General features: G+C 41.5%; 1 protein-coding gene across 2 annotated transcripts in view; it reads left to right on the top strand.

The window, feature by feature from the left end:
• The first annotated feature begins 4,987 nt into the window (after positions 1-4,987).
• Positions 4,988-11,347, top strand: part of LOC110488318 (F-actin-uncapping protein LRRC16A) — a 29,304-nt gene continuing 22,944 nt past the window's right edge. Inside the window, exons 1-3 of one of the 2 annotated variants that reach the window (XM_021560515.3) lie at positions 4,988-5,395; positions 6,720-6,817; positions 9,507-9,557. In XM_021560515.3, coding sequence (XP_021416190.3) covers positions 5,356-5,395; positions 6,720-6,817; positions 9,507-9,557 — 189 coding nt within the window. In that variant the 5' untranslated portion in view covers positions 4,988-5,355. The remainder of the gene's footprint in view (positions 5,396-6,719; positions 6,818-9,506; positions 9,558-11,347) is intronic. The other variant, XM_090228433.1, reaches the window with a different exon arrangement.

Genomic DNA, 11,347 nt, shown 5'->3' with positions numbered 1-11,347 from the left:
AGCTGTATCACAACTGGGTGTGATTGGGAATCCCATAGGGTGGTACACAATTTGCATTGGCCGGTGTAGGCCATGAATAAGAATTTGTTCTTAACTGACTTGCCTCGTTAAGTAAAAAAGATCTATATATTGAATACTCCTAAATGCTGATACTCATGTATGGCTTTTGGGGGGAGTGCCAGGAAATTGACTGCAGTGAAATTTGATTATCTTAAAACACTATAAGGATCTGTTGCCATCTTGTGGCCACAAAATGAACAACAATCAAATTACCTATTTGAGTGTGTAAGCAAGCACAAGACAGTCAACGGGATGACAATAGTAAAAAGTTGTTCAAAGCAAGGTAGCGCTTGCTTGTCCGAGCAAAGGCAAATTGCTTCCTCCCTCCCTTCTGCCCTCGTTCACTTCCCTTTATGAACATGAACGAAGGGTCGAACAAAAAAAATTGGTGGGGCAATTCTAACATTAGTAACTTCTTTGTCAGAAAGGATGTTTGATTTTAAGAAAATCATGATGAACGTGGCCATTTTAGGCCCTTTTAGACCTACGTATGACCCTATTATCAGTGAACTGTAGATGATTCAGACATCTTGGTGTCATTTTACTTCTTATATTTTTCTCTCAAATATGGAGTATGTCTAGATTCTGAAATAAAATGTTTCTCATTCATTTATTCAAAATAAAAAATACATTCATATTTAAAAAATGACCCTTTCAGATTTTCCTTCTTTAAAAAAAATATTGTTTGTAACTATATACTCTTCAAACACATAACATTTCCAGAGTGGGCTCTCTGGTACTTTTAATAATATGACCCATTGTATACATAGAAATATAGGTAAATATAGGTAATTAACCAATCACAGCCTTCCTTTAGGATTGCACATTCAGCAAATCACCAGCAGAGGGAGTTCCCTTTGAATACATTTTCCGATTCCCAGTGTTGGTGGTGCTCAAAATATGGAACACTGGAGCTCTGTCAGAGTGGCCATCGGGTTCTTGGTCACCTCTCTTACCAAGGCCCTTCTCCCCTGATTGCTAAGTTTGGCCGGGCAGCCAGCTCTAGGAAGACTCTTGGTGGTTCCAAACTTCTTCCATTTAAGGCCACTGTGTTCTTCGGGATAAAGCTGTAACGTAACAAAATGTGGAAAAAGTCAACTGGTCTGAATACTTTCCGAATGCACTGTAAGTCTAAAAAGGGCCTAAAATGGCCACTTACATGAATCAAAATCAAATAAATTTGTATTTGTTACAGGCTTCATAAACAACAGGTGTAGACTAACAGTGAAATGCTAACCTGTGCGGCCTTCCCAACAATGCACAGAGAAAAAAAGAGAAATCATAGAAAAAAAGGAATAAATACAGAATGAGTAATGTTAACTTGGCTATATATGCATGGTACCTGTACCGAGTCGATGTGCAGGAGTACGAGGTACAGTGGCAAGAAAAAGTATGTGAACTCTTTGGAAATACCTGGATTTCTGCATAAATTGATCATAAAATGTTGATCTGACCTTCATCTAGGCCACAACAGTCTGCTTAAACTAATAACACAAACAATTGTACGTTTTCATGTCTTTATTGAACACACCATGTAAACATTCACAGTGCAGGGTGGGAAAAGTATGTGAACCCTTGGATTTAATAACTGGTTGACCATCCTTTGGCAGCAATAACCTCAACCAAACGTTTTCTGTAGTTGCGGATCGGACTTGCACAACGGTCAGGAGGAATTTTGGACCATTCCTCTTTACAAACCTGTTTCAGTTCAGTAAAATTATTGGGATGTCTGATGTGAACTGCTCTCTTGAGGTCATGCCACAGCATCTGAATCAGGTTGAGGTCAGGACTCTGACTGGGCCACTCGAGAAGGCGTATTTTCTTCTGTTGAAGCCATTCTGTTGTTGATTTACTTCTGTGTTTTGGGTCATTGTCCTCTTGCATCACCCAACTTCTGTTGAGCTTCAATTGGCAGACAGACAGCCTAACATTCTCCTGCAAAATAGCTTGATAAACTTGGTAATGCATTTTTCTGTCGATGATAGCAAGCTGTCCAGACCCTGAGGCAGAAAAGCAGCCCCAAACCATGATGCTCCCTCCACCATACTTTACAGTTGGGATGAGGTTGATGTTGGTGTGCTGTGTGTTTTTTTCTTCACACAGTGGTGTGTGTTCCTTCCAAACAACTCAACTGGGGCGGCAGGTAGCCTAGTGGTTAGAGTGTTGGGCCAGTAACTGAAAGGTTGCTAGATTGAATCGCTGAGCTGACAAGGTAAAAATCTGTCGTTCTGCCCCTAAACAAGGCACTTAACCCACTGTTCCTAGGCCATCATTATAAACCCCCATTATAAATAAGAATTTGTTCTTAACTGACTTGCCTGGTTAAATAAAAAACTGTAGGTTCATCTGTCCACAGAATATTTTGCCAGTAGCGTTGTGGAACATCAAGGTGCACTTTTTCAAACTTCAGACATGCAGCAATGTTTCTTTTGGACACCAGTGGCTTCTTCCGTGGTGTCCTCCCATGAACACCACTCTTATTTAGTGTTTTACGTATTGTAGACTCGTCAACGAAGATGTTAGCATGTTCCAGAGATTTTTGTAAGTCTTTAGCGGACACCCTAGGATTCTTCTTAACCTCATTGAGCCTTCTGCGCTGTGCTCTTGCAGTCATCTTTGCAGGACAGCCACTCCTAAGGAGAGTAGCAACAGTGCTGAACTTTCTCCATTTATAGGCAATTTGTCTTACCGTGGACTGTTGAACATCAAGGCTTTTAGAGATACTTTTATAACCCTTTCCAGCTTTATGCAAGTCAACAATTCTTAATCTTAGGTCTTCTGAGATCTATTTTGTTCAAGGCATGTTCACATCAGGCAATGCTTCTTGTGAATAGCAAACTCAAATTTTGTGAGTGTTTTTTATAGGGCAAGGCAGCTCTAACCAACATCTCCAATCTCGTCTCATTGATTAGACTCCAGGTTAACTGACTCCTGACTCCAATTAGCTTTAGCCTAGTTCACATACTTTTTCCAACTTACAGTGTGAATGTTTAAATGACGTATTCAATATAAACAAGAAAAATACAATAATTAGTTTCGTTTAAACAAAGTATTGAGAAACTTTTGTTATTGACCAAATACTTATTTTCCACCATAATTTGCAAATAAATTCATTAAAAATCCTACAATATGATTTTCTGGATTTTTTCCCCTCATTTTGTCTGCCATAGTTGAATTGTACCTATGAGGAAAATTACAGGCCTCTCTCATCTTTTTAAGTGGGAGAACTTGCACAATTGGTGGCTGACTAAATACTTTTTTGCCCCACTGTATATATTGTGTTTTGAGAATTATTGCCAGCTTAATAACTAAACTTAGGAAACCATTAATTGAAGTTGTTGAAGTAGTAATCAGCAGTTGTATTAAACTACTGTAATGACTTTGCTGTACTTATGGTAGCCTAGGTCTACTCTTTAGTGGTTGCCTGCACAAAGTGAGAAAGATGTTGCATAATGCCACCAGGCAGGACCTGGCCATTCTGCCACCCTAGGCTAGACACAAAAAAATGCTGCCCCTACTAGAAGTCCCAGTAAGCAAAACGACGTTGAAAAGATGTCTAAAATACTTATTTTCCAGACGTTGAAATCAGGTTCATTTTAGGCTCTGAATTAAAGTTGAAACTACATTTCTAGACATCTATGTTTTGGCCAAATCAAGGCTGGTCCAGACCGGTCAAAATCTGAACAAACATAGACGTCTGCACCAAAAAAACATGTCCAAAAGTGTCGTCCCGTGCTTACTGAAATATAGCCTACAGTGGCACCTGAAATGTAATTTTATGAATGCCCATCCATGTGGGCTTCCAAGTTGCGCAGCGGTCTTAGGCACTGCATCTCAGTGCAAGAGGCATCACTACAGTACAGTCCCACTCAGTGGTTTGATTCCAGGCTTTATCACATCTGGCTGTGATTGGGAGTCCCATAGAGCAGCGCCAAGTGTAGTCTGGGGTAGGCCATCATTGTAAATAAGAATTTGTTCTTTACTGACATGCCTAGTTAAATAAAAAATGTGCTAGGCCCACTGTTTTTAACACTTGCTGTTGCATTGGCTTTATTAATCCTGATTTCTGCAATGAATAGATTTGTCTATTTAAACTCAGAAGATCAGCTACCCAACTTTATCAGGAGTTATCCTGAGCCTATTTGCAATGTGTTTACACAGCCGGAAATGCAGAAGTATTTTATTTTTTCGTTATGATCAGGATACAAATTTGAAACACTGATCATGAACAGGCAGTTAACCCACTGTTCCTGGGCCGTCATTGGAAATAAGAATTTGTTCTTAACTGACTTGCCTAGTTAAATAAAGGTTTTTAAAAAATTATTAAAATGACAATTTAGCCCACTGGATTAAACTCCTGGATAGCAGTTGTAGCCTGATTGTCCATTCCATATTGTCCACTTTACTTTGACATGTCCTATTTTTAGGATATTTGGTTTGTTAACATGACGACGCATTTTGTATTTGATTGGGCGCCATTTAGGTGAGGCTATTTGTCGGAGAGACATGCACGATTTAAAAACTTTCCATCTCATTAAGTGTAAAACGTATCATCACTGTCATACATTTTATATCCAGCGTGTATGCTACAGAAAAGGCCACACACTATTTCTACTACATGATTTATTTTGGAGGATACATTTTTTTACAGAATGTTGGTGGAGTGCCGCTGCGAATGTACAAGAGATATATCTTGCATCCCTGCCTTTGGCAAAGCTTATCACAGGGCGGCATCAGCAGTCACCTAAAAAGCCCATATTCCAATGGTTGAGAGAGAAATTGTCATTGTTTTGGGGCAGTATTATGTGAGGTTTTGTGTTGTTGGAGGTGCGCCTTGGACAGTAGCTCAGAAAATGCCGCACTCGTCAATCTGCCGTGATAGGCAGCCGCCTCCTGCCTAATGAGCAGGCCGGCCCTACCACCAGGTGTCACATTTTCCCTACTTGACTTCGGTGAGTAGCCTACCTTTTGTTGAGGAGGGAGGGATCATTCACGAGTTTACTGAAAGTATGTTATAATTTTTTTGCAACAGACTCGCAGAGTAGGCTAGTCCAAGCATAACGTTGTCTTCAATTTTTCTCATGTCATTGTATTCGTTAATTTCGGCTCTTGAGCTCCAAAAGGTACATTGCTCTGACCGCACTCGAGGATGAATGGAGAAAGTAAGCAAAACGACCCCAGGTACTCAAGAAACTGGACTAGGTTACTCGTCGGTGGATAACTTTACATTTTAATCCATGTCGTGCTTAGTCTTTGTGCTTTTTTAACTGCACATAACTGTCCTAATTCTTAAACATGTCTGAAGAAGATACGGGTATTCCTAAGGAGTTGCTGGGTAAGAAACTTTTTAACAGTAATGTAATTTATTTGGCCTAAAATGAACGTTACTACTCTTGCATTGAAAATGTTCATTTTAAATTGCTCAACCACTATGGGGGGGATAAACATGATATGTCAGCTGTTTCTCAAAGTTTCGAGCTCCACCTGATTGCCACATACATTTGTACACAAAGTTGGAGAGAAGAAATGGAGCTGTTCTTCTCTTCTCTTGAGAAATTCCCCCAGAGTGTGATGACACCATTGGGATGACACATGCCTCCTCTACGATAGACCAATGTATGGATAAACCATTGTCATACTACGCAAAGCACAGGACATACAACAAGCACAGACAGCCATATGAGATTTCTTCCTCAGTTTTCCTCACAGTTCTTTCAAAATGTTACATTTTTCTTTTGAGAATGGACACTGATCAAGTTATGGAACCATCATGAAAACAACTGCAAAAACTGTTTTCAGACATTAGTTTCAGAGAACTGTGGATGCATAAATAGATGTCCAAAAATGGCAGTCTGGGCCATGTTTGGAAATCTCCCTGTCTGTAAATGTTCTGATCTGAGTTGATGACCTCATGTCCAGAGAGTGATGTAATCCAGAGTTTCCCCCACTCTTGCCAGGATTCCCTGAAGAAAAACAAGACTACAAAAAATTTGAGGTGCCTCACCTAAACAGATCAGTCCCTCCCTCAGCTGGTTGGCATCTGGCTTCCCTTTTTAATATAAATTTGACAACGGAATCATGAAACCTGTAAGAGGCTGACGCTGGTTAAAGCTGTGTTTGGTACAAAATTAAGCAATAAAATGACTCTGACTGCTATTACATGGGAGAAGAAAGTGCACCAATGTTGAATTGCTAACCTCCCTAGCACTACCATATGGCCTGGGGGGAACCCACTACCATATGGCCTGGGGGGAACCCACTACCATATGGCCTGGGGGGAACCCACTACCATATGGCCTGGGGGGAACCCACTACCATATGGCCTGGGGGAAACCCACTACCATATGGCCTGGGGGAAACCCACTGTCTATGGACTGTGGTATTTTCAATACTTATGAGTTTCTTTTTGAGTGTAGTGGTTACGAAACTGGCATTAGGTCCACTGTTGATACAACTGTTAAAAAACAGCTCAATGCAGGCAAAGTGAATCCTAAGTTGGGTTTTTATTTCCTATCAAAAAGCTTTTCTGCTTCTGTTATTAATGATTTCCCAGGCCAAGCATGAGTTATTTAGGATTTTATAAAGGCCTCCAATAAGCCTACATGCAGTAGAGGAAACGATAGCGTGATCATATCAATCTTCCCATTTGTTCCTCCTAGAGAGTCTGAGAGATGCCGTGGGAAGGAAGATCAAGCTCACCCTGAAGAAGAGGTTGAAACTGGAGGTCAAAGGTGACAAACTGGAGAACCGAGTTCTGGTAAGACATCAGGCCTGCATTCTAGGCCCCCATATAATTGGTTTCTCATTGTGCAGTTCTCTAAATGCAGCGTTAAATATGCAGACACAACACAACCCTTCTATGTAGGAGAACATCAACTTGTCATTCTGAACAACCCAGTGTTTGTAATTTAAAATGTTACAGGATGAGCCTCCACAACTGTCAGAGCACTTTCAAAAGAGCGCCAAAACTTAGTGTTTCAATTGGAATATCAGTTGCCACCAGAGACCCTTCGGCCTCTTTCCAAACAAAATTCTTTATAAGGTGTTGCAAGCTGATCTTCTTTATCCCTAAGCCCTGGGCCATGTTCATTAGGCATCGAATGGAAGAAAACAGACTAATACATTTTATTTGCGCCTTTCAAAATGCCCAAGAACATTTACAGGGCCTCCCGGGTGGTGCAGTGGTTAAGGGCGCTGTACTGCAGTGCCAGCTGTGCCATCAGAGTCCCTGGGTTCGCGCCCAGGCTCTGTCGTAACCGGCCGCGACCGGGAGGTCCGTGGGGCGACGCACAATTGGCCTAGCGTCGTCCGGGTTAGGGAGGGCTTGGTCGGTAGGGATGTCCTTGTCTCATCGCGCACCTGCGACTCCTGTGGCGGGCCGGGCGCAGGGCGCGCCAACCAAGGTTGCCAGGTGCACGGTGTAGCCTCCGACACATTGGTGCGGCTGGCTTCCGGGTTGGATGCGCGCTGTGTTAAGAAGCAGTGCGGGTTGTGTATCGGAGGACGCATGACATTCAACCTTTGTCTCTCCCGAGCCCGTACGGGAGTTGTAGCGATGAGACAAGATAGTAGCTACTACAACAATTGGATACCATGAAATTGTGGAGAAAAAGGGGTAAAAAAAAAAAAGAACATTTACAGAATAAGAACCTCTTTTTCATTTTCCATTGAAAAAGGTTTTCCATTGCATGCCCAAATGAACACAGACCTGTATAGACACTATTCAGTCTCACCTCATACTTAGCAACTTCATCATCCTTTAACCCTTTCCTCTAAGCCGTGGGCCAGCAAAGACATGAAAAGTATCAGACCCAACTTTTAAAAGACATTTGAGTCCTCAGTCTCAGTGTATTATTGTGTAAGAGGAAGAACAATGGATAAAGTGGTGTGGGAGTAGGCCTACTATTGGATATGGGCCTATCTTGTTTCATGTAACTGCATGTCTCTAAACCCCGTGTGTGTGTGTGTGTGTGTGTGTGGAATATTACTCAGCAGACAACGTATAACAGTGTGTGTGGATTTAAAAAACTAAGCTTCTTGGACACTCTTGGCATGGTAATGTTTGCTGCACCACCCTCAAGAGTAAACAGACAAGAACAAGGTTCTGTTTTAATTGTAAAACATGTGCAGCTGACTAGCTTTGGGAGATACTCTGAAACACCTATGTGTTTCCTAGTTCATAAAAAGGACAAATGTTGGCAACTGATTTTAAACACATAGTATAATGAGGATATAACTGACTTGTTACTCTAAATACACATCCTCAACTCATGAAACTCTATGCCATTTTCACATTTGAAGGCATATCATTTCTGGAAAGTTGTCCTTCCTTAGAGTTCAGTGTGAAATGGGCACATTGTTGGTTCTGGGGGCCTATTGGACACGGTGTAGGCTCTGGGGGCCTATTGGACACGGTGTAGGCTCTGGGGGCCTATTGGACACGGTGTAGGCTCTGGGGGCCTATTGGACACAGTGTAGGCTCTGGGGGCCTATTGGACACGGTGTAGGCTCTGGGGGCCTATTGGACACGGTGTAGGGTCTGGGGGCCTATTGGACACGGTGTAGGCTCTGGGGGCTTATTTTCTTTGTTAAGTTCCACAATTTGGTGGCATGTATGTTCACTGTCTCCTGTCTTGACTTGACACAGCACTTCCCCACAGGACACTGACTGAGCGCATCAGACACTGATTAACACCGCCCACCACATTGGCACATTCCTAGGCCTTGCTAGAATTGGGATTGTAAATTAATCTGCCAAACTCAGTGGTCAAAATTGGGTTGAGCTGTCTTTATTTTTTAAGACACAATGGATAAGTGGGTCTTACCTGTAATAATTATTATGGTATTGTGAAATGTATGTGTGTCTACGTGTGCATGATTAGTGTGTGTGTGAACATGCAATACCCCTCCTCCTTTTTACACCTGAGATACTTGAAAATAAAAAACAAATCTGAAACAGGTTGTCCAGAGCAGAGGGGCGGGGTCTCCTGCCTCACACCCAGCCATTGGCTCACTAAGCCACTATCAATGCTCATATTTGGCCTTGAGTGAATTCACTCCAAAAACCCACATACCACAGCTATCTGATCCACAGACAGTTCTCTCTTTCTCCTCTTGACTATAACTGTGTATTCACCTGTAGCATGATACTTTTGCATGTCTCTAGAAATGAGTTCGCTACCACAGTGTGATTTCAATTTGCTCCAGTGTCTTTAAGAATAGAAAGGTTTAACACAGAATCTATAGTAAAAACAAGAGACCATGTTCTTTACGTGTGTCCCAACTCTAGGTCTCTTTCACTTGGCTCTACAGTTGATATTTACATTTCTTCTAGACAATAACAGCTGCAAACCGCTGGTGGAAAGGCTTAGTACTGTAACTGTCCAGTTCTAGTTGTACAGTTGTTGACTTCCGTTACGTCTCTGATCTGTCTCGCTCTCCTACAGGCTTTGGCATCCCATCGGGTCTTTCTGCTTACTGCAAGGGTCCCTGCCAAGGTAAGGAGAAGTGTGCCGTGTGTGCGAGGTGAGACGGCGTACATGCACATGTGAGACACTGTGAGTGTTTGAATGTGTGTTACTGTATATCCTGATCTTCCTATGTCTCAAAAAGCTGCGTCCCACAGAAGCTTAAACATTAGTTTACTAGTGTGCTACATTTGTGCATAGTGCTACGGGAGTTAACATCGATATTACTCAAGGCCATTTAAGTTCTTGTAAAGTTGAAATCGCTGCAACTCCCTTTTATGTACTACGTAATGACAGACAGGGAATTCACTCCATTACGACACATAGTGAGTGGGATGACTTCTGTCTGGATGAATTGAGGATACCTCAATTAGACTGACTGTCTTCCTCCCGCCCCCAGTCATCCATGATGGTCCTACTTGGGAATGTTTGGTTAGTCTATCTCCGAGCGTGCTCCTGCTTGTTTTGGAGGAGCGTTTCTGGAATTTTCTCTGGTACAGTTGCTGGCCCAAGGAGCAAGTCTCTGCAGATCTCTCCCCTATTTCTGTTTAATTTTTTTGACTCTCTCCGTTTTTAGGTTTTTCAGAAAGCATTGACTGTTTTTCTTTCCCACAGGCTGTGTTCACAGCTGCATTGTGGGTAAACATATCAGATGTCATGGCATATGGTGGGACCTGCTCACTTGTGCCAGGCGGTAATGTGCTGGTTAACGAATACCAGTAACTGCAATCTTTGGACTGTGCATTTCATGAATGTGGTTAATTACAAATACAGTGCCTTCAGAAAGTATTCACACCCCTTGACTTTTCCCACATTTTGTTGTGTACAAAGTGGGATTAAAATAGTTTTTTGTCAATGATATACACACAATTCTCAGTCATGTGAAAGTGGATGAACATTTTTAAAATTTGTTAGTTTTATTTTTCAGAAATTCATTATCTTGATTTAGATAAGTATTCAAACCCCTGAGTCAACACATGTTAGAATCACCTTTGGCAGCAATTACAGCTGTGAGTCTTTCTGGGTAAGTATAGGAGCTTTGCACAACTGGATTGTACAATATTTGCACAACTGGATTGTACAATATTTGCACATGATTCTTAAAATAATTCTTCAAGCTCTGTGAAGTTACTTGTTTTATCATTGCTAGACAGCCATTTTCAAGTCTTGCCATAGATTTTCAAGCCAGTTTAAATCCAAACTGTAACTAGGCCACTCAGGAACAGTCCATGTCATCTTGGTAAGCAGTACTGTTATTGACCTGCTGAAAGATTAATTTGTCTTCCAGTGTCTGTTGGAAAGCAGACTGAACCAGGATTTCCTCTTGAATTTTGCCTGTGCTTAGCTCTCATCTCCATTTATTTTTATCGTTAAAAAAACTCCCTAGTCCTTGTCGATGACAAGCATACCCATAACATGATGCAGTCACCACCATGCTTGAAAATATGAATTGGTACTCCGTGACGTGTTGGATTTGACACAAACATAATGCTTTGTATTCAGGACATAAAGTTTTTAAAAAATTGCCACATTTATTTTTATTCTGTATAGTAGTGGTCACCAACCTTTTCTGGGTCAAGATCACTTTCTGATCAAAATGCAAGCCAAGATCTACCACTCAGATTTTTTTTGAGCATGACTTAAAAAGCGTAAGCCTATGCAACATTAACCTTTTGAAAACAGTACTGTAGCAATGAGGTTTGTGCAGTGGGCTATAGGACCAATACATTATCACTGCATATTAGCTTTGCATGAAATGCCTTGCCAATGCATTGTTGTTCAGGCCATTTAAAACATATATATTTACGTGTAGGCTATAA

This window comes from Oncorhynchus mykiss, chromosome 30 (assembly GCF_057628025.1).
Source record: "Oncorhynchus mykiss isolate SJ-2025 chromosome 30, ASM5762802v1, whole genome shotgun sequence".
In the NCBI taxonomy this organism is placed as follows: domain Eukaryota; kingdom Metazoa; phylum Chordata; class Actinopteri; order Salmoniformes; family Salmonidae; genus Oncorhynchus; species Oncorhynchus mykiss.
This window is presented reverse-complemented; position numbering and strand designations above follow the sequence as displayed.